The sequence below is a fragment of the Centropristis striata genome, chromosome 10, assembly GCF_030273125.1.
Source record: "Centropristis striata isolate RG_2023a ecotype Rhode Island chromosome 10, C.striata_1.0, whole genome shotgun sequence".
NCBI classification, from domain to species: domain Eukaryota; kingdom Metazoa; phylum Chordata; class Actinopteri; order Perciformes; family Serranidae; genus Centropristis; species Centropristis striata.
The window spans coordinates 4,066,602-4,091,688 of record NC_081526.1 but is presented as its reverse complement, the minus strand read 5'-3'; the positions used below and the strand labels follow the sequence as shown (position 1 = coordinate 4,091,688).

Here is a 25,087-nt window from a genome sequence, read left to right as displayed (position 1 = left end):
CCTCACAATGTTAACAAAAATGAAAATACATTTCTGTATCCGCTCCAGAATGTGGTATGTTCTGTCTCGGCCCCTGCTGCACCCTCCCAATATGTCTGGCCAGCAGGTTTTAATAATCCTCCATAATAACAGACAGACAAACACACAAACTGCACCGAAAACAACATCCTTAACAGAATAAAAAATGCTTTGAGCAACTGAACTCAATCTACACCTCGGAAAAAAAAAGCATTCAGCATGAATACCTTTGGGTCCAAATACATTGCGAATATTATGGGTCAGATGTGTTGTTTTTCACACATTTAACTTGAATGTAAATTGCTTTAAATGATTCGAGTGTAACCTTAAAGCCCACATTTTAACAGATGTAGGTGTTAATTGTGAAATTGTAATATAAACAGTGTTACTCATTGCAAGTGGGAAGTGAGTGTGCTGAAAGTGCCTTGAGAGTTAGAAGATTGCTGGTAAATACATATGCTCATAAATCACTCTAAGGAGCATAAAGGAAATTAGCAGGAGACAAAGTAAACTATGTATATAATTACGTGTGGATGGATGTATGCATTCAGATAATTTCCACAAGTATTTTAACATAAACTCTTAATGATTTGATCAGAAATTCTAAATTGCTGTTATGTTCTGACCTCCATTATCATTCACAGGGACGTATATCACAACATCGAAGCTTTGGACCCAGAAAAACTAAATGTATTCCGCACCGTTCGGGAGATCACAGGTGAGTAATATCACTTGCGCAGCATGCACCTCTGCATATGCATACTAATTAATTAGCAAACACAAAAAGTACCTTTATCTTTTATCCCTTCTCTTGCACTTTTTTTTTCTTTTTCATATATATCTTTATTGGGTTGTCAGGACATAATACATATTCAATCAGTAAAGGTACAATTCACCCATTTTCCCCCTTTTAGAACTAGAGAGTCACATTCACATAAAATAAGCAAAAAACAATAAATAGTAATGATAAAATATACAATAACGAAAAAAATGTATATATACACATACATACACATACATACAGACACACACATACACATATATATACACACATATACATATATACTTACACACACATATAAAACCAAACAAAGAGGAGATTAATTATTCTGTAGTCATTTCATTTTACTTAATATATTTGATAAAATCTATTAAATTCTAAATCAAGAGAATTTTGAATGAATCCAACACAATAGAATTAGTCCATTTTTAATTGACAGGCACTTCCTGTTAAGTTGTTATTAACTCATCTTGTAACGTAGTAAGATTTAATTCAAACTATTGTGTGCAATCTGTTGCCTCAATTTTATTGGCAAGCTATTGTTTATCTTTTTTACAATGCATTCTGTACACTGTAAAAAAAGATAAACAATAGATTGCAACAGATTGCAAGAATTCTCTTGATTTAGAATTACAAACACAAAGATTAATGTGATCAAAATAAGTCGATTCTATCTCAAACATTTTTATATTAAAGTTACTTAAAACAACTGTCTCAAAATCAAGGACGCATTTATAAATTTTTTCAAATATATTAAGTAAAATGAAATGACTACAGAATAATTTATTACAGTGTATATATACACATACACACACACACACATACACACATATATACATACACACACATAAAACCAAACAAAACAAATAATAATAAAAAAAATAAATATAATAAAAAGGGACATTTAGAATGCTTGGATTAAAAATCTTTTTAGCTATAACAATTTGTATATGTTGTTCCTAGAGTTTGACCACCAAACCAGTATAACCAAAAACAATTACTGGCCATTTAAAATTTAATTTATCTTAATTCTCTTGCACTTTTATGCCACATATCGTGTGCATATTGTGTGTGTATTTGCTCAAGAATACCCCCCCCCCCCCCCCCCCCTCCCCCCTGAGACTGTCCACACCAAGGACAGACATTGCAGCATAAGATGAATATCAGATGAGTCTTTCAATCTCCTGTGTGTGTGTGTGCTGCTCCCTCGGGGAGTCCCTAGCCTTGAGTCCCTCAGTCCCAGCTCTCCCTTCACGCACCATGAAGAAAAGATCCAGAACATGTGGTGCGCATCGTTAATCCTGCAGCTCCCCGATGCCACCGCCACTTCTGAGCCGCCGCGTGTCTACTGTCATCCTCCCAGCCCAGACACTTGACAACGCCATCTGACAGAAACCTTGTATCTCCGCTGTGACACTCCCTCATGGAATGAGAAAATACTGCTGTTGGAATATTTGTTGGTGACGATTTTGACTTATGAAGGTGGTTTATGGAACCGAATCCTCCTTCAACCCTTAAGACTTAAAAAAGACACAAAATGACCAAAAAAAGACACAAAAAGACACAAAACAACTAAAAAAAGACACAAAATGACCCAAAAAGACACAAAATAACTAAAAAAGACACAACAACAGACACAAAATGACCAAAAAGACACAAAAGACACAAAACGACGAAATAAAAGACAGAAAATGACCAAAAAAGACACAAAATAACTGCAAAAAGACACAACAACGGACACAAAATGACCAAAAAAGACACAAAATGACCAAAAAAGACATAAAGTGACCAAAAAAAGACACAAAATTACTTAAAAAAAGACACAAAATGACAAAAAAAAAAAAGATACAGAATTACCAAAAAAGACACAATTTTTTTTTTGGTAATTTTGTGTCTTTTTTAAATAATTTTGTCTTTTTTTGGTCATTTTGTTTCCTTTTTAAGTAATTTAGTGTCTTTTTTTGGCCAGTTTGTGTCTTTTTTTAATAATTTTGTCTTTTTTTGGTAATTTTGTTTCCTTTTTAAGTAATTTAGTGTATAATCAGTCATTTTGTGTCTTTTTTGAGCAATTTTGTGTCTCTTTTGGTCATTTTGTGTCTTTTTTTGGCCTTGTTTTGTCTTTTTTTGTAATTTTGTCTTTCTTTGGTCATTTTGTGTCTTTTTTTAGTAATTTTGTGTCTTTTTTTGGTCATTTTGATACTGCCTGCGCCTTGAGTTTGAGACCCCTGCTTTAGATTATTGATTAAGAGTTTCCTGTGTTTTTCTCTTGGTTCAGACAACAGAGCGCCCATGCTATTATTTATATTACAGTGCAGCTATAAGGGAACCACTCTAAACCCTTTGGTTCATTATTCTGCAATCAGCATTTACATCATAATCATAATAGTCGATCGCCACTTTAAATGTTACATAAGTGGCCCAACAGGATAAATGTAGCCTCGGCGGTTTACTCATGCTTGTGTTGTGTTTCCTTCATGCTCTCTTCTACTGTTTTTATGCTCTTGTGGCGTCCTGTATGATTCAAATGGGATTCAAAGCAAACCACTCTCTATAAAAAGCTCTTGGTCTGTGTTGTTCAAGAGCAAACAGACTAGTTCAGGTTTGGGAACGAGCCAAGGAAAAACTTCTGCATCAAAAATGTCCAGATTTTATCGATTTGCTTTGGTATAAAAAAAAAACCAAGTGACCACAGAAGTCAATTATAGTCCTGTTTAAAGGTCAGGTAGATTTAGATTTATTTGTCTCTCTTACAGGTTGAAATCCATTGGTTGACAATAGATTGATGCTTTTAACACCAGCACAAGTTAAAGAGCTTGAAGAGAGAATCAGAAAGAGAAGAGACAGGAAGAAAAACCTAGTCAAATCTAACAACAAGATGACAACTAAGAAAACGTGATTGTGCTGGTCAAACAGATTCCCTATGAGAGTGGCTGGATCAGCAGAAGGTGCAAGGCAGAAGACAGTAAATGCTTTTAAACTTAAAATATGATGAGTAAGCAATCTCAGTCATTAACTGCACAATTAGCTGCTTAGTCACTCAGTCACTCTGGGTTCAGATTGTGAGCTCAAAATGTGAGAAATCTTTCATTTTTGCCTTTCAAGTAACCACACAACTCCAGTCCTGAGGGCATTTTTAACCCTTAATAGGACACTCATTGAAATACTTGTAAATTTCAACCCTAGAGAATATTGGAGGATATTACATACTGCCAGAATGTGTAAAAAAAACAACATACGGACCCGGGGGAGGGGGGTAATATTTGGGGAAAAAAGTTTATGAGATTAAAGTGGCAAATCTCCAAGAAAATTTTTTGCAGATTTATGAGATTTAAAGTGGTGAATCCTCACTTTTTTCTCGTAAATTTGCGACTTTTTCGCACAGATTTGCCACTTTCAAATCTCTTAAATCTGCAACTTTTTTTCTTGTAGATTTGCTACTTTAATCTAGTAAATTTGCAACTTCTTTCTCGAAATATTACCTCCACTGAAGTTACCAAACATAGTTCTAGTTCAAATATAGTTATAGAGTACTGTCACAAACTGTAGAAAACACTCAGTTCTAAAAATATTGTAAGAAATCTTTCATTTTTGCCTTTCAAGTAACCACACAAATCCAGTCATGAATGCATTTTTAAGGCATTTTTAAAGCATTTTCTAGACCTAAGAATTTCCATTCTTATGTTCTTTATTCCAAGTGCAATAATGAAAGCTAATAATAACATAATAGCTCAGGTTTCTCTCTCTGTGTGTTGAGTGGTGGCAGTGTGAGAGCAGGTGATGTGGACGCTCCAGCAGCATGTTTAAGAGATGTGTGTCAGCTCAGCTTGTCGTCTCTGTGAGCTGTCAGGAGAACTTACCAAGATTATAACAACTTTAGATTTAGAAGTGTTGGATTATTTGTCTTGTTTTAAGAGTACACAGTGTATTACACACAATACACAAATTGACCAAAAAAGACACAAAATGATCAAAAAAGACACAAAATTACCAAAAATATATGTAAAAATGACCACTTAAAAGACACAAATTGACAAAAAAAGACACAAAATGACCAAAAAAGACACAAAATGATCAAAAAAGACATATAATGACCAATAAAAAGATACAGATTGAGAAAAAAAGACACAACATGATCAAAAAAGACACAAAATGATAAAAAAGACACAAAATTACCAAAAATATATGTAAAAATGACCACTTAAAAGAAACAAATTGACAAAAAAGACACAAAATTACCAAAAAAGACACAAAATGATCAACAAAGACACAAAATTACCAAAAATATATGTAAAAATGACCACTTAAAAGACACAAATTTACCAAAAAAAGACAAAAAATGATCAAAAAAGACACAAAATGATCAAAAAAGACACAAAATTACCAAAAATATATGTAAAAATGACCACTTAAAAGACACAAATTGATTAAAAAAGACACAAAATTACCAAAAATATATGTAAAAATGACCACTTAAAAGACACAAATTGACCAAAAAAGACAAAATGATCAAAAAAGACACAAAATGACCAAAAATATATGTAAAAATGACCACTTAAAAGACACAAATTGACAAAAAAGACACAAAATGACCAAAAAAGACATATAATAACCAATAAAAAGACACAAAATGAGAAAAAGACACAAAATGATCAAAAAAGACACAAAATTACCAAAAAATGTGTAAAAATGACCACTTAAAAGACACAAATTGACAAAAAAAGACACAAAATGACCAAAAAAGACACAAAATGATCAAAAAAGACACAAAATTACCAAAAAATATATGTACAAATGACCACTTAAAAGACACAAATTGACAAAAAAAAGACACAAAATGACCAAAAAAGAAACAAATTGAGAAAAAAGGACACAAATTGTATATATATATATATATATATATATATATATAAAAATACTTTACTATACAAGATATACATACAATAGATAATATACCAAAAAAATACAAGAATATGTAAATAAGAATGTGCAAAAGGACAATAATATTGTTCTAGACCTAAGAATTTCCATTCTTATGTTTCTTATTCCAAGTGCAATAATGAAAGCTAATAATAACATTAATAACAGATACATACATATACAACATAATAGCTCAGGTTTCTCTGTGTGTGTGTGTGTGAGTGGTGGCAGTGAGAGCAGGTGATGTGGACGCTCCAGCAGCATGTTGTAGAGATGTGTGTCAGCTCAGCTTGTCGTCTGTGTGAGCTGTCAGGAGAACGTGACTCCTGACGGAGCAGCCAGCCTGCCTCCCTGACCCGCGGGTCACTGCTGCCACTGCTCCAGCTTTCAAATGAGCTGTGTAGGAGGACAGCTCCCTTCCTCCACACACTCCACTCTCTCTCCTCAATTATTTCCCTTTCTTCTTCTTTCTTATTTCTTCTTATTTCTTGCTTTTGCTTTTTTTTGCAGCATCTTCAAAGACGTGTCACCGGTTCAAGTTTCTCCCCAAAGAGTGGGCGATCAACTCTCGCAATTTAGCATAAGTGGGTTTCTTCGGTGTTGTGGCTCGGAATGTAATCACCACAATTTAAGCACTCTTAACCTTTGCTTGTGAGCTCATGGCCTCCTCCTCTAAGTGGCTTCACGCTGTAATATGCCGTGTGCAGCCGTGTGTCACTGATGTGGCTCTCGGCGGCTGTAGGTGATCTTTTCACTTTGCTTTTTCTGCACAAAACCACTCATTGACAGAGGTGAGAAGAAGGCAAAGACACTGAAAGATTAGCATGGGGCTAAATGCATTTTCTTCTTTTCCATTATACCTATTAGTAAGATAAATTCCCCTTGGCTGACCCTGTGCTAGTGTTAGCATTGTCCATATATATTACATGGTTATGCTACTGTGTGGATATCTGGAAGGGTTCTGCACTTCTTTTCTTCCTGTTGTGGAATTTATTCATCTTAGGTTGTTATTTGTGTCTCTGTCAGCAAATTAACCCTCTGGAGTCCATGTATTTATTGAAAATACACACGTTTTATTTACAGTAATAACTTTATTTGTATATGATATGTAGACAAGCTGAGAAAGCCAGTTAAAGTTCAATCATAGGGGCTTTCACAGTGTGACATTTATGTTTCTAGACCATTTTTAAAATACAGTAGAAAACAGGAATTGGCATAAACATTTATAAAACACAAAGAAATACAAGAATATTAATTTGAGCAAAATTAGCTTATTAACTTATTTAAACACAAAACACATTTAAATATGAAGATGATATGGCTGCTGGAGGCAGTGTCAAAATGACCAAAAAAGACACAAAATTACCAAAAAAAGACACAGGATTACCAAAAAAGACAATATTATTAAAAAAAAAAAAAAAAACTGACCCGAAAGACACAGAATTACCAAAAAAAGACACAAAATTACTAAAAAAAGACACAAAATTACCAAAAAAAGAAACTACATTATTAAAAAAAGGCAAAATTATTAAAAAAGACACAAAATCACAAAAAAAAGACACAAAATAACCCAAAAAGTAATTAAAGGGACCTTCTATATACAACACGGTAAAGTGCCATTCATATAAAACTCACATTAAACTTTCATATCAAGGTGGGGGCCACAAAATATCGTCACAAGGGCCGCTATTGGCCCGCGGGCCGCGAGTTTGAGACCCATGTTTTACAGTATCACCTCACTGGAGTTGACATGACATGAAGTCTCTTTTCGTCCTTTCAATATAAAAGCGTCCGTTATCAAAACAGGCTTTTGCATTATACTGTATAAATATCTTTTTATTTTTTATTTGGAGGCGCCATTCTTGGCACTCAAGGACACCGTACAAAAAAGATAGAAAAGAAACAGCAATAAAATACAAAAAAATACACAGAATGAAGAACAATACAGTACAATAGATTGGACTGGGTACTTGTCATCAGAGGGAATAACAGGCAGTTTGCAGGTTTCTTCACATCCCTAATGCAATTTCTCCAAATGCACACGGTGTCTGCAGAGAACCCTTTACATGCAGCATATGTGAGCTATTAGCCCAGTATTACATTAGCAGAGGCAAGTGTGCAGCAGGCAGCAGCTTGTTACCTTTATTAGGAAGCAGCCTATCCCCCGACAGAGCACCATGATGGAGCTGAGAGGAGCTCAGCTCTGCAGGTTTTGTCATTAAGACGATTAGTGCCGACAAGTACAACACTAACGATTGTATAGCGGCGCTGCCTCGGGGCTGGCGGGCCCCCGGCCCCTCGCCATCCTCGCCATCCTCACCACCACCAGGTCAACACGCACTAATACCAACACGCTGCTGGCTTTACTAACAAACGCTTCCTGCAAATCAGTTTAAGGATCCTGTATAAATACGACATAATACTTTATGGAAGCTTCGGATGGATGGATGGATGGATGGATGGATGGATGGATGGATATATATGATGGTAATAATGTTATTGTGACTAGGCAGTATATATATATATATATATATATATGAGGCCAGTATAACAATATTAGTATCATATTATACAGTAATAAGAGTAATGGCAGCAACAGTATAATAATAATAATAATAATAATAATAATAATAATAATGCCAGTATAATAATAGTAGTATCATATTATACAGTAATACTAGTAATGGCAGCAACAGTATATGTTTATAATAATAATAATAATAATAACAACAATAACAACAACAACAACAACAACAACAACAACAACAACAACAACAACAACAACAACAACAACAACAATAATAATAATAATAATAATAATAATAATAATAATAATAATAATAATAATAATAACAACAATAATAATAATAATAATAATAACATAGCAATGTGTCATATATTTAGGCTGTGCAGGGTGTGCATACATACATAACATAATATATAATATGTAAACATGTGTATGTATATATATATATATATAAATACTTGACTATACAAGATATACATACAAAATATAACATCATACTAAGCATATAATAATATGTAAATAAGTAGAATGTGCAAAAGGACAATAATATTGTATAAATATGATATATAATACCAATACGATTAATATTAACACCTATCACATATGATATGAAGTATACTGTTTGTTCCAGTATTTGATGAGTGGAGTGTTGTACAGGTGCACAGAATTATCATACCCATATTGTATCTTCTCAGGGAAAAGGAGTAAATAAAAATAATTTCAGTATTCATTACTGAAAGAGACCTTGAAATATAGATTTTTTCCCCCAGCTGATAGACATAACTAAACATAACTATTATGCTGGTGCATGAAAGGAATAAAAGCTGGAGTGTTCCGGATGTCGATCAAATTCAACTCGTGTCCATTTGCCTGAGCCCCGGTGTGTAATTCCTCACAATTACCCGACTTTTTTTCCTTCTCATTTCTTCATCAAACACCGGTTAATAAGCGCTGGCTGGGCTGCTGCTGCCGCTCAGCTGGGATTGACATAACAAACAGAAGCATGTCCACAAACTGATAAAGGTGCTGTTGAAGGTTATTGCTCTCTTGTCAACAAACCACCGTCGGCCTTCCTCTCTGCAGCTGCAGCAGCCTCCCTCCCTCCACCTGCCCTCCCTTCCTGGAGAAACTCTAGTTATGCATCCCGTGGGAGGAAAACACACAGTTTAATATAATGGGAGTCAAAAAGTGTTCATTGATTGGGGAATGAAGCACGCACTGTTCATCACCATCCTCACGCCTCCTTCTCTTCCTCCGTTGTCAGGAAGGAAACACAACAGCAGCTTGTATTTTTTCTTTTAATGCTAGGTATGCTAAGTAACATTTTGTAGTTGTAAAAATGACCAAAAAAGGACACAAAATTATCGGAATAGACACAAATTGACCAAAATTAGATGTTAAAATGATCAAAAAAGACACAAAATTACCAAAAATAGATGTTAGAATGACTAAAAAAGACACAAAATGAAAATAGATATAAAAATGATCAAAAAAAGACACAAGATGACCAAAAATAGATGTAAAAATGATCAAAAAGACACAAAATGACCAAAAATAGATGTTAAAATGATCAAAAAGACACAAAATGACCTAAAATAAATGTTAAAATGATTTTTTTAAAAAAGACACAAAATGACCAAAAATAGATCTCAGTTGGTAGAGCGTTCGTCCAGTGATCGGAAGGTTTTTTTGTGGCATCTTCTCTTCTTTTTTTTCTTTTTTTTTTTTCAACATAAACCACTGAACACACTAGAGCAGCTGGAGCCAAAAGCTGCTTCTCCTCCATTTAGTCAGTTTTTATTAAGAGCTTAATGGAAAAAACTGCTACAAGAATCTAGTTGTAGTCTTGTAAATAGTTTCCCTGCAAGATTGACAGTCTGGTCTAAAATCTCAGTGTGAGACTAGAAACTCTAAACTCTTGTCTTTAGGTGTGAGCTGATAGTTTTCCAGGAGTCTTTTCCAAATCTTCCCAAGTCTTCTAATGTACAGGTAGCATTACCTTCACTCCTCTTGGACCTCATAGCCTCGTCCAGCTGGTTTGTTTGTCCTCTGGTATCGTCTCGGGGATTGTACCCTCCGTACGGTTTCTCTATTAAATATTTCATATATTTAAATCCATTATTAAGAACCCTATCCTCAGCCATCCTCTCAGCTATTCATTTAATCTTCTAAATGATTCAACACGAGAGAGGCAGATAAAGGAAATGCAAAAATATTGATATATCAGACTCTCCCCTCGTCATAGCTGGCACCGAGCCGCTCCGTGGCCTCGCCGTGCCGATAAGAAGAGCTTCGGCTGCTTTCACACTCACACACTCAGGTGGTGGAGTTACTGTGCTCCTGCAATGCTGCTAATTCCACAGTGAAGCCAGCTCTCCCTACTCGTTTTATTCCTGTCACTGTGTGAAATAAAAGAATATGATAGACAGCTGATATTAGTGTGTCTAATAACCCACGTGCCTGTGTTTCTGTGTGTCTGTGTCCCCCTTTTAGGCTTCCTGAACATCCAGTCGTGGCCTGACAACATGACAGACCTCAGTGTTTTCTCCAACCTGGCAACCATTGGGGGGAGAGCGCTGTACAGGTACACACCTGGCAACATAATGGCTTAGCTGTGAAAAAAATGTTTGTAGAAATTACAGTAAAACGTAGTCAGAATGTATCAGAAATTGGCCGTTATTTATTTATGAGATTAATTGATGATTTATGAGATTTAAAGGGGTGACTTTGCGAGAAAAAAGTTGCTTTTTTCCCACTTTTTTCTCGTAAATCTGCAACTTTTTTTCTTGTAGATTTGCCACTTTAAATCTAGTAAATTTGCAACTTTTTTCTCTAAATATTAACCCCGGGTTTGTATTTTTATTTTTATTCATACTTGGCCCTAATAATGCCGTCATAGTCAAGTTCTCCTCGTTCATATGAGTGTTTTCTCCAACCTGGCAACCATTGGGGGAAGAGCTCTGTACAGGTACACACCTGGCAACATAATGGCTTTGCTGTGAAAAAATGTTTGTAGAAATTACAGTAAAAAGCAGTTGAAATGCATCAGAAATTGGGAGTTAAATTAAAAAGTTGTATATCACTGTAGAAGACGCTTTTAACCCTTAATAGGACACTCGTTGAAATACTTGCAAATTCCAAATTTCAACCCTAGAGAATATTGGAGGATATAACAAACAGCCAGAATGTGTAAAAGAAACATACGTTTACAGGATTAAAGAGGTGAATCTGCGAGAAAAAAGCTGTTTTTTTCCCACTGTTTTCTTGTAAAATCTGCAATTTTTTCGCGCAGATTTGCCACTTTGAATCTCTTAAATCTGCAACTTTTTTTCTTGTAGATTTGCCACTTTAATCTAGTAAATTTGCTAATTTTTCTCGAAATATTAACCTCGGGTTTGTGTTTTTATTTTTATCCATATACTTCGCCCTAATAATGCCGTCATAGTGAAGTTCTCCTCGTACATGTCACGGGGAGAACTTGACTATGAGTGTTTTCTCCAACCAGATCTGCGAGAAAAAAGTTGCTTTTTTCCCCACTTTTTTCTCATAAATCTGCGACTTTTTCGCACAGATTTGCCACTTCAAATTTCTTAAATCTGCAACTTTTTTTCTTGTAGATTTGCCATTTTAATCTAGTAAATATGCAACTTTTTTCTCGAAATATTTACACCCCAAACACCATCAACAAATTTGATCTTGCTTCAAAACTTTTGGCCTGTAGTGTATACAACAATCGGAGTGGGTTCATTCTGCTTAAAGAGTACTTTTACTTTTGATACTTTAAGTACATTTTAATGCTGATACTTTTTGTACTTTTACTTCAGTAAGTTTTGAATGCAAGACTTTTACTTGTAATGGAGTAATTTTGCATTGTGGTATTAGTACTTTTACTGAAGTAAAGGATCTGAATACTTCTTCCACCACTGAGTTTTGAATAGAATGTGTCCTGCTGTAAAAATCCAGACTGAGGACTGATGAGAGAAGTTTCCTCCAGAACTGCTAACATAATGGTGTTTCATTTCATTTTTTACTCATTTATCCTTTATTTATTTTCTCGAGGAATCATTGAGGGCATCCCCTCATTTACAATGATGTTGAAAGTACAGAGAAAACACAAAAAGTACAGAGAAAACACAAAAAAGTACAGAGAAAACACAAAAAGTACACAGAAAACACAAAACAGAGTACAGAGAAAACACAAAACAGCACAGACGAAACACATGCAAAAACATTAAAAACGGTTCCAGTCTTGGTTATCATAGTTTTAACTACTAACTTACTTGTCTAGCAGTCAGATTTAAGCAGTTTGCTTTATATATTTAAGTCATTTGAATGCAAATTAAAAGTAAACATATTTTGGTTGGTTACTCAGTAAGAAATACAGCTAACATCAGGTGCTACCAAAGATTTATTTGGTGCCTGAAACACCTTTTTTATTTTTTTGTGATGGTTTTGTTTTGACATTTAAGAAGCCAGCCCAGTTGTTTAAACCCAGCTGATAGAACATCATTATTTATCGTTTATTTTTTAGTGATTTTTTTTTCCAAAAGGTGCTCTAAAATCTGCTGTGACATTTGGGTGGGAACAAAGTGAGTCTGTGTGTGCAGCCGATGGCGTGTAGTCCGTGTGTGAGTGTGTGAGTGTGTGAGTGTGTGAGTGTGTCAGTGTGTGAGTGTGTGAGTGTGTACATGAAGCTGTGTGTACTTTAGTGTCGTCAAGCTGCAGGTGGAAACAGCAGGCTGCAGTACAAATTACAGGCTGCCACCAAACCTTATCCAGGCTTGATCCTGCAGACTGTGTGTCTGTGTGATGGCTCTGACTCCCCACTGGCCTGCTGTCACTTTTAAACTGTACAAGTGGGCTGTATGGGGAAGAGTGGGGGTGTTGGAGTAGAAGACCAAGAAGGCTGTAGTGGAGAATAAGTGTTAATGTACACTGTAAAAAAAATTGCATTGCTTTTGCAGAGAAAAAAGTGTCAGCTGTGGTTACCAGAATAATTCTGCAAAAAAATACAGTACAAATGTAAACAACTTTACAGAAAAACTTGTACATTTTACCGGTATTCAATGCAGAATAAGTATCTGCATATACATTTTGCATAAATAAAATCTGCATGTAAATTTTGCATGAATAATTAGTAGTACAACTTTACAGAAAAACTTTGTAAAATACTTCATATTCAGTGTACAATAAATAATAACTGCATGTTAATTTACTGGTATTCAATGCACAATAAGAAGAATCTGCATGTAAATTTTGCATAAATAATTAGTATAAAAGCAGCATCATCCTGTTAAATTAGCAGTAAATTAGCTTTTACAGGAAAAAAATGTCAGCTCTGGTTACCAGAATAATTCTGCAAAAAATACAGTACAAATGTAAGCAACTTTACAGAACAACTTGTACATTTTACTGGTATTCAGTGTAGAATAAATAATAACTGAATGTTAATTTACTGGTATTCAATGCACAATAAGTATCTGCATGTATATTTTGCATAAATAAAATCTGCATGTAAATTTTGCATAAATAATTAGTATAAAAGCAGCATTATCCTGTTAAATTAGCAGTAAATTAGCTTTTACAGAAAAAAAAGGCAACTGTGGTTACCAGAATAATTCAGCAAAAAATACAGCACAAATGTAAACAACTTTACAGAAAAACTTGTACAAATACTTCGTATTCAGTGTAGAATAAATAATAACTGAATGTTAATTTACTGGTATTCAATGCACAATGTATCTGCATGTAAATTTTGCATAAACAATTAGTATAAAAGCAGCATCGTCCTGTTAAATTAGCAGTAAAGGACGGTATAATCTACAACTTTAAAATGTATTTTTTTTTATAATTACTACAGTTTTAGCATGTAAAATTTACAAGTTGTTCTGTAAAGATGTTGACATATGTACTGTATTTTTTACGGAAATAGCCAGTTTTTTTTAATGTAAAAACAACGGTTTACAGTGTATGTATATATCCAATAGTATGTGTCTGTTTTTTCATTATATTGCATGTGTTTTGCATTGATATATCTTTCCCGTTTCAAAGCAGCATATTCCAGAATTTAATTGCACCATCTGACCAAGCTGCTGTCAGATTCAAGCTTTTCTTTTCAAAGTACTGTGAGAGCATAAACAAGACGGCTCCGTGTGCCATATGCCTGTTGCCATGTTGCCGTGTTACACTAATCCGCTCCCATATGACTCACAGGAAAAATTCAAATGCAGCTTTTCTCCTTAGTGTTTGAAATTCAGCGAGTGCTGATTAGGACTTGTCAAGTTTGGATGTAGGATGGATGTGAAAGGGTTTGATAATAGCTGTCAATATTAACATTTCAAATATTTAACTGCTAGTACAATTTGTGCCAAACCAGAGCCACATGGTGTTAGATATGCTGCAGAATTGCATTTGCACATGAACATTATTTGTAGAGATGTCCCGATCAGGTTTTTTTGGCTTTTCCACCAGTTTCCATGTCACATTAAGCACATCAAGTCTTTTTCAGCGAAGGTAAAAACCACCTCGACCAAGTGTAACATGATATTACTGAAGTTTTTGCAGAGATTTTATTGAATTTTGCATTCAGCATTTTTTAATGCAATCTTTTGTGCTTAATGTTTTTCGTGTGATTTTTTTCAGTTTTTTGCATTTTTTCATTTAGTTTTGTGTTTTTGTTTTTTTGGTGTACATAGATTCTGGTAATTTTGTGTCTTTTTTGGTCATTTTATGTCTTTTTTTTGTCTTTTGGGGTAATTTTGTGTCTTTTGTTGTGTCTTTTTTGTTATCTTGTGTCTTTTTTTGGTCATTTTGTGTCAGATAGATAGATAGATAGATAGATAGATAGATAGATAGATAGATAGATAGATTCCAGTGCAGAATCAATATTATTATTATTATTATTATTGACATAAAGCCATGTGTCATAGATAAATACAAGCTTCCTAAAAAGGTCACATGATAGCGTGATAAAAAATGAAAAAGTGGACATCAAACCCTGTGAAATAAATCCATCTCCTCTCTTCCTCTTCCTCTCCTCTCATCTTCCTCCCCTCTCCCTCTCTCCTCCTCCCTCCTCCTCTCAGTGGGATCTCCCTCCTGGTGCTGAAGCAGCAGGGCATCTCGTCTCTGCAGCTCCAGTCTCTGAGAGAGATCAGCGCCGGGAACGTCCACATCGCAGAGAACAGCCAGCTCTGCTACTACAACACGGTCAACTGGACCCGGCTGTTCCGAGCCCCCAACCAGAAGGTTCTGATCCGCAACAACCAGAGCCCTCAGAAGTGCTGTAAGTTTACCTGGAGAACTACTAACTCAGCATCAAAACACAACCAGAGGTCAATCAGAATAGTTTGCTTTGCTTCACCATGAAACAGGTTTAAGACACAGAAACAGAGACATAAAACAGATCATCCCCAGTTTGAATCCACGCTGTTGGACAGAAACATCTATATGCAGCTTGCAGAACATCTGGAACAAATGTCAAGTTTAAATCAACCTAATGCATTAATTTAATATTGAACAAGTACCCAAAATATCTATCTATCTATCTATCTATCTATCTATCTATCTATCTATCTATCTATCTATCTATCTATCTATCTATCTATATATATATATACATACTTTGGGTACTTGTGCAATATTAAATTAATGCTTTTGGTTGATTTAAACTTGACATTTGATCACACACACACACACACTCACACACACACACACACACACACACACGCACACACGCACACATGGAAAAACATATTAGACCACCTTTGTTTTGTCTTATCTTGCTTGTTTTAATGCCTGGTACAACTAAAGGTACATATGTTTGGAACAACATAGCTGACAACAAAATAGCTGATAACAGTTTAATTTCAGAGCTGATATCTAGACATTTAACATGGTTTTATAGATAATTATTTTGGTTATTATCAAATTTTCAACCATGGAAAACATCTACATATCAGCTATTAACTTAAACTCTTATCAGCTATTTTTGTTGTTATCATCATATTTGTCCAAACAAATATACCTTTAGTTGTACCAGACATGAACAATGAACAATTTGTTTTCACTAAAGAAAACAAGGGTGGTCTAATATTTTTTCCATGACTGTATATATATATAGCAAGGTGCAAATGCTGAACAAGACATAAGTGTGTTATGAAAGTGTAAAAAAAGACACAAAATGACAAAAAAGACACTAAAAGACTAAAAAAAGGCACAGAATGACCAAAAAAAGCCTAAAAAAAGGCACAAAAGGACTAAAAAAAGACATAAAATGACAAAAAAGACACAAAAGACTAAAAACACACACAAAATGTAAAAAAAAAAAAAAGACTAAAAAAGACACAAAAAGACTAAAAAAAGGCACAAAATGACCAAAAAAAGACTAAAAAAGACACAAAATGACCAACAAAGACACATGCAGGATGAAAAGGATTCACAAATGGACAAAATAACCCCAGACTCCATAGAGTTAATGGGAAACTGTATCAGGGTCATTCTCTCATTGACTTTTATACAATCAGAATTCTTTTGCAACCAGTGTAGTCGCCCCCTGCTGCTCAGTAGAAAGAATGCATTTTTAAAAAACTTCCACCTCTGTAGATAACAGATACAGCATCATTTAAAAACCCAATATATTTATAAAAACACACCTGTTGTCAAGATTAAAGAGGAGAGCTTCATCTTGTTTACCAGCCGGTTTGTTTTCTATCCATCCTGGAAGAGATGTGTGCTCTTCACAAACATCATTAACCACTTTCCCATTTTTGTCTCTTCAAATCTTAAATCCAGAGTCCAAAAAACATTTTTTAAAAAGTTGATAAAATGTAAGACAGAAACCCAAAATGGGAGCATTAACAGTCACGGCTCAGTGTTGTAAAGCTGCGTGTCGTCTTTGTGTTTCAGTCTCGCTTTCAACATCACTGGTGCAGCTCCAGGCTCCATCGAGAGGCTTTTCTTTCTTGTTTCTTGCTCGACAAATGTGCTCACATTTCTAAATAGGTTACAGATTGAAAGATTATGGAGAGAAATATGTTTGAGATTGTTTTTAGGCTCAGAATCTAAATGTTTGACAGAATTTTGTGATTGCTGACCTGACACGATTTCAACTTTGACTCTTAAAACGACGCTCGCAGTGGATTGTTTCTAGGGAAAGAAATATATTCTATACTTAAATATTCTGCACTTTCTGTATGAGGGAAGTAGCTCTTCTTCTAACTCAGGGATGGGCAACTGGAGGCCCGGGGGCCACATACGGCCCGCACCCTCACTTGAAGTGGCCCTCAGTACAACTACATGCATTTGAGCATGAAATCTTAAAAGTTCAGTGTAAAAATGCACAAAATTACTTCTTGAAATTAATGTTAGTCTGCTGTTCTTACACTGACAAAAAAAGAAATCACAGTAAGTGGTTATTTTTTATTTGCTTCAAACCTTTTGTATTCCTATTTATACTGTTATACATGCATTTGAGCATGGAATATGTTAAGTTACTGCACTGTAAACATTATTAACCCTCTGGAGTGTCCAAAAGCTCCAAATAATCCAGACTTGTTGCCTCCATCCAGACTAGAAAACAAAGCAGCGTGGAGCCCTACTGTAAATTGACCTCTAAAGTTCTGGCTGTAAACTCCATGAGGCCAGTTTCAGTTTGATGATGATATACCAAGTAAAACTGGAGACAAGCTCAAATAGATTTAGTATCAAATGATAGAACTGGATGGAACCCTCTTATATGGTAGATTTGACACCTTTGTTCACATTGGCAACATTTAAAATTCTTTATTGAGCATGATAGTGTTTGGAAAGTAAATAAAAAGATTCAAAATCACATTTTATGTTGGGCTAAAGGACTAAAAAAGACTCAAAATGACCAAAAAAGGACACAAAATGACTAAAAAAAGACACACAATTACCAAAAAAGACACAAATTGACAAAAAATACACAAAATGACCAAAAAAAATACACAAAATGATGAAAAAAATACACAAAATGACTAAAAAAGACACAAAATGACCAAAAAAAATACACAAAATTACCAAAAAAGACACAAAATGGCCAAAAAAAGGAAACAAAATGACCAAAATAGAGACAAAGTGACCAAATAAGACACAAAATTACCTACAAAGACACTAAATGACCAAAAAAAGACACACAATTACCAAAAAAAGGAAACAAAATGATCAAAAAAGACACAAAATGACCAAAAAAAGGAAACAAAATGACCAAAATTGTTACGCTAAACAAGACACAAATAAAATGGAGTCCCATTAGAATAAAAACCAGACTTGATGACAGGATCACACACAATCACAAGATCACATTTATGTTGGTTTTTCTTTGTTTATTTTTTGTTCCAAATGTTGATCCAGTAAGTCAGAATAAAAAAAATCAATATTTTCAGGTCATATAAGTGGAAAAAATACACCAACATGGTATTTAGGTATTTTTTTAAGTGGTGTATACAGGCAGGATGAAAAGGATTAAAAAATGGACAAAATAGCCAAAGTTTCATCATATCTGGTTTAGTGCACGCTCCTATATGTGGCCCTGTGGTAGTGTCCATGATAAACTGTGGCCCCCTGCAGCATTTAAGTTGCCCATCCCTGCTCTAACTCTAACTGTGATGCTGCAGAAAGCTGCATCAACACTGAACGTACGATAAGCAGAAACACGTCTGTCATTCCCGTTATTCTCCGTCTGTCACACCAGTGGAAGCTTTTATCTCACTAATTTCTAAAGACAACTGGAAACAATAATCACATAATTAGTCTAATTAACCAACAGAGCCATTTGGAGAAGGAGAGAAATTAAATTAGCCAAATATCTGAAGTGATGAGACAAAAATTGTGTCTCTAAAAATGGAAGAGCTTTTATTATATCACTGCCACAAGTGTTAAGACATTATTCATTTATGTATAATGTTCATTAATGAGCCAGTATTTGCATTATTGAGTTGGCCCCTTTTCGCTGTTCATGTGCTCGTTTCCCCTGGGCAGTTCCTCAGTGCTGGGCACACACACACACACACACACACACACACACACACACACACACACACACACACACACACACACACACACGCACACACACACTCTCTCTCTTCAGTGACTTTGAAGACTTGGGCGAGACTCAAGAGTCACACACTGCTCTCCTTGACATGGCTCTGCGTGTGTGCAACTGTGTGTGTGTGTGTGTGTGTCCACACTTGACTGAGCCTAGCAGGGACTGGAAAAGGGCAGGTCTCACACCCTTGCAGGGCAGCGAAGAGGAGAAAGTGACTGCATGTGACTATTTATTCAGTGTGTAGAGTCGAAGTGATATAGAAATGTCATAAAGTATTAAAGAAAGCTAAAGATAGTTTTTACACTGGCACTTTCTATCCACTGAGTACTTTGTGCTATAGAGTTAGCGAACACAACTACAGGTACATCTCAAAAAAATTTGAATATTGTGAAGAAGTTCAATTTTGGAGTCCATAGTTGGTATTTTGTGTCTTTTTTTTTGGTAATTTTTGTGTCTTTTTTGGTCATTTTTGCATCTGTTTTTGGTCATTTTGTCTCTTTTTGGTCATTTTGTGTCTGGGTCGTCGCATAATCGCTTAGTGACAGTTTCCACGTCCCATACGTGACAGATTTAACACAGGAGAGGCAACTGTGGCCACCGTCGCTAACTGTGCACAACATCAGCAGCTGACCATAAACAAAGCAACATGGCTAATTATGCACAGAGTCTCCGCTGATCATAAACATAGTGGTCATGAATTAACCGGCATCGCTAACTGTGCACAGAGTGTCCGGGGCTTGTTGTAAACAAACAGAGATCGCTAAGCAGCACATACACACTGTACTGCTACAGAGCTAACTGTTAGCCTGTTAACAATTTGCAGACTGGACACTAAGGGAGTAAGAATGAGTCTCCAAAAGTCTCCAACAACACCAGAAAAAGTTGTGGATTTGTCATTAGTCGCTTTTTTGTAAAATAGTTGCTAAGGGGGTCTGAAAAGTCTCTAAATATAGCAACAAAGTTGCTAAGTTGGCAACATCCTGCTTAGCGTTCTATCCAATCAGCAACCAGGCTTTTTTCAGGGGAGAAAAATGGCCCTGCTCTTCTACAGGGACACAAAAAATCCAGTCAAAAGACCGTTCAGGACGGCTCGTATTCAAATTAGGGCCGTTTTGCGGGTCAGACCCGCCTCATTCCGGGTATTGGACTCTAGTGGAAACAGCCTTATAATCTTTCTCCATCTCTATCTTCCTCCTTTTACCCACGGTGTGGATAAAGCAAGACAACCACACATTTCTGATGCTTTTAGAAGAAAGATGTGCTCACTTTGGTCCAAAGAATAAATGTTAATGACAAGCTTTCAGCTCCTGGAACTTCATCAGGGTAAATATTTGACAAAAGGGAATCCCAGAGCTGATGAGAGGCTCCTTAAACTTCCTGCTGAGTGATGGCTCATTAGCAGGAAAATGTCAGCATTTTATAATGACGTTTTTAGATTGCAGGCCTTGGGATAAAACATCAGAGAGAATGTATTTTGGGTTTTGTTCCTACGCTTCAAAAGGTCAAATCTCAGGATGGAAAGTGTCCTGTCATAAGCCCCGTCAATGCACTCAGTAAAGAACCAGAGAACCAAACCTGTCTCACTAATGTCTCCAAGGCTGCAGCTGGAACATGTGTTATTAACCTCCAGTGTTGATTTGAATCATTGTGGCTGATTAGAGCTCTCCTCAGCTCTGGGTGGGTGTGTGGGGGCTGATTTTGGGGCCGGACAAATTACACCTTTATCATATATTTTAGTCACTTCACACAAAGTAGAGGTCGAATCAGTCAGAATGTCTGAAAAATTGTGAAGAAGTTAAATTTTAGAGTCCACAGTTGGTATTTTGTGTCTCTTTTGGTCATTTTGTGTCTTTTTTGGTCATTTTTGTGGCTTTTTTGGTCATTTTTGCATCTTTTTTTGGTCATTTCGTGTCTTTTTGGTCATTTTATGTATTTTCTTTGTTATTTTGTGTCTCTTTTGGTAAATTTGTGTCTCTTTTTGGTCATTTTGTGTCTTTTTTTGGTAATTTTTGCATCTGTTTTTGGTCATTTTGTGTCTTTTTGGTCATTTTGTGTCTTTTTTAGTCATTTTGTGTCTCTTTTTGGTAATTTTGTGTCTTTTTTTGGTCATTTTGTGTCTTTTTTAGTCCTTTAGTCCAACATTAAATGTGATATATATATATATATATATATATAAGAGGGTTCCATCCAGTTCTATCATTTGATACTAAATCTATTTGAGCTTGTCTCCGGTTTTACTTGGTATATCATCATCAAACTGAAACTGGCCTCATGGAGTTTACAGCCAGAACTTTAGAGGTAAATTTACAGTAGGGCTCCACGCTGCTTTGTTTTCTAGTCTGATGGAGGCAACAAGTCTGGATTATTTGGAGCTTTTGGAGATAGCTGTTTGTTCTGCTCACTTGTTACTTTTATTTCTATTTGTTTTGATTTGGCTGCTTATTTCCCCATCTCTCTCTCTCTCTCTCCATCCCTGTCTCCATGACGATATCTATATCTGAATCATCATCGTAGCATGTGCTCCTGTCTCCTGTGGGACTCAGAGAGGCTCCTGACAGTTCGAGCCCGACGGACTTTTGTTTTCCAGCCTCGTCAGAACATTTGAAGTTGCTATCTTTTTGATCTTGCAAGTGCTGTATAGTTAAAAAGCCATCCGACCTCTGCTCTCGCCTTGTTTATTTCCTTTTTTTTTCAGCACCCATCATTCCTCCCTCTCCTCATCTTTCCCTCTGCATGGTCAGTTTACCTAGGGCACTGGAAGCCCAACAGAGGTGGTTTTTTCTGTCATTTTGTGTCTTTTTTTAGTCATTTTGTTTCTTTTTTTTGTAATTTTGTGTCTTTTTTGGTCATTTTGTGTCTTTTTTTAGTCATTTCGTGCCTTTTTTTTGTCATTTTGAGTCATTTTGTGTCTTTTTTTCAGTTATTTTATGTCTTTTTTTGAGTCATTTCGTGTCTTTTTTAGTTATTTTATGACTTTTTTTAGTCATTTTGGTCTTTTTTGGTCATTTTGTGTATTTTTTCAGTCATTTTGTGTCTTTTTTTGTCATTTTGTGCCTTTTTTTGTCATTTTGTGCCTTTTTTTAGACATTTTGTGTCTTTTTTTGGTCATTTTGTTCCTTTTTTAGTCATTTCGTGTCTTTTTTAGTAATTTTGTGTCTTTTTTTAGTCATTTTGTGTCTTTTTTTGTCATTTTGTGGGTTTTTTTTAGTCATTTTATGCCTTTTTTGTCATTTTGTTCCTTTTTTAGTCATTTTGTGTCTTTTTTAGTCATTTTGTGTCTTTTTTTAGTCATTTTGTGTCTTTTTTTGTCATTGTGTGTTTTTTTTTGTCATTTCGTGTCTTTTTTAGTCATTTCGTGTCTTTTTTTAGTCATTTTGTGTCTTTTTTTGTCATTGTGTGTTTTTTTTTGTCATTTTATGCCTTTCGGTCATTTTGTGTTTTTTTCTTTTTGATCTTGCAAGTGCTGTATAGTTATAAAGCCATCCGACCTCTGCTCTCGCCTTGTTTATTTCCTTTTTTTTTCCCATCACCCATCATTCCTCCCTCTCCTCATCTTTCCCTCTGCATGGTCAGTTTACCTAGGGCGCTGGAAGCCCAACAGAGGTGGTTTTGTTTCTTGTCGAAGGGAACGCTTTCATCCTCTGCCCTCAAAGGAAACACTCGATTTCTGTTTTCTTTTTCCTTCCATGTATCTGCATCCTCCTGTCTGAATTTTTAAGCATGCCGAACATGGATATGGCTGACACTGAAGCATAGCCGCTGGCTTACATGCGTGAAAAAACAGCAGGGTCCTTTTTTATAAGCATGTATGTAGCTATGGAGAAGAGAAGAGTCTGCTCCAAAATCCATCAATGAGAGGGAATCCATGATAGATGCATATGGGATGATAAAAGTTGGGAGTGTATCTGCAGTGGTGTCACCATGTGACTTCCTCTCTCTCATTCTGTGTCTGTAACGCTCTCAGATGGAGCAACCTTTGTAGAAATGAGTGCTGAAGGGGGACAAAAGAGAACGAGATAAGAGATCCAGACATGAGGAGAGAAAGGAGCAGAGCAGATGTAATAATGTCCTGAGTCTGTTGGTGTTATACAGAGAGAACAGATTCAGACTGTTGAGACGCTGAATGAACATTTTTAATGCTTCTCTCTTTATGAATCAAAGGTGGGTTTTATAATGGCTTTACAAGACTATCCAAACAGGGAGAAATACTTGTGCTATGTGCAGCTATGGATTGGAGAGTCTGAGAAGTGAAGCCAATGTGCAAATGTCTTAATCCTGCATTATTTCTAATGGCCAGCAGGGGGAGACTCCACTGGCTGCAAAAAGAAGTCTGATTGTATGAAAGTCGATGACAAAAAACTACCCTACTCTACTTGATTTATCACCTAAGTACAGTGGTGGAAAAAGTATTATAGTAGTAATATACTATCTGTTTACCATTTATAAATGAGGGTTATTGTGAAGTGTTACCGAAAATCTTTAGTTTTAAATGTTCAATATGATTTAATAAAATGACCGAAAAAAGACACAAAATTACCAAAAAAGACACAAAATGAAAGAAAAAAGACACAAAATTACTAAAAAAAGACACAAAATGACCAAAATAAAGACACAAAATGACCAAAAGGACACAAAATTACAAAAAAAGGCATGAAATGACCAGAAAAAGACACAAAATGACCAAAAAAGACACAAAATGACTAAAAAAAGACACCGAATAACAGAAAAAAGACACAAAATTACTAAAAGAAAAGACACAAAATTGCAAAAAAAAGAAACAAAGTTACAGAAAAAAGACACAAAATGACAGAAAAAGACACAAAATGACAGAAAAAAGACACAAAATGATCAAAAAAGACACAAAATTACCAAAAAAAGAAACAAAATGACAGAAAAAAGACACAAAATTACTAAAAAAAGACACCAAATGACCAAAAAAAGACACTAAATGACCAAAATAAAGACACAAAATGACCAAAAGGACACAAAATTACTAAAAAAAAGGCACAAAATGACAGAAAAAAGACACAAAATTACAAAAAAAAAGACACAAAATTACAAAAAAGGCCCCAAATGACCAAAAAATATGTTCAATATCTCTATATTTCGGTCTTTTGATACCAAAAATGATGAGAAAAGCTGTGTTTCAAGCCTTCAAACACCCAGAAAAAAGTTCCAGGTTTGATTTCTGTCCAAGTGAAATCAACAAGTCTGCATGGCATCTGCAGGTGCTTTCAGGGTCCCACTTGTGCTTTGTCACTGTTGACTCAGCAGTTTTTTTAATGAGGCAGGACAGCTTTTCTCCTTCCCTTAGCTCCTCTGAGCCACATCACACACCACTGTACACACATTAATGGAGACAATCTATAGAAACACACAACATAGAACATATACACTCACACTGGTCACCTATCACAGGCCTTTGACTGAAATTAACTCATTAATTCCATGTTTTTAAATGCATTAGGGTAATTATTGTGCATATTGTTTGACAATTTATTCTGCACTACTGTAATCCTTGTGCACGTCTTTAAGCACTACACATGTTCTTCTGTCTTGCTGCAATTATTGCTGCCATTGTTTAGGAGAGTGCTAGCCACAAAAACACCTTTTATAGACCGCTGCAAATTAACAGCTTCTCTCTGGAGGCAGAGAACATTAATGCAAAAATGAACCCTCGCAAATTGCTTATGCTTTAGTACATCTAACCCTGTGCCTTTCATGAATAATTTGACTATTTCAGATCACTTTATATCCAGTTAATATGGGGAAATGT

At 35.4% G+C, this 25,087-nt stretch overlaps 1 protein-coding gene across 1 annotated transcript in view; it reads left to right on the top strand.

The window, feature by feature from the left end:
* The window catches only part of LOC131978699 (receptor tyrosine-protein kinase erbB-4-like), a 643,267-nt gene that overhangs the window by 463,881 nt on the left and 154,299 nt on the right, over window positions 1-25,087 (top strand). Inside the window, exons 10-12 of the mRNA XM_059342409.1 lie at window positions 663-736; window positions 10,737-10,827; window positions 15,329-15,528. Of these exons, the coding sequence (XP_059198392.1) occupies window positions 663-736; window positions 10,737-10,827; window positions 15,329-15,528 (365 nt within the window). The remainder of the gene's footprint in view (window positions 1-662; window positions 737-10,736; window positions 10,828-15,328; window positions 15,529-25,087) is intronic.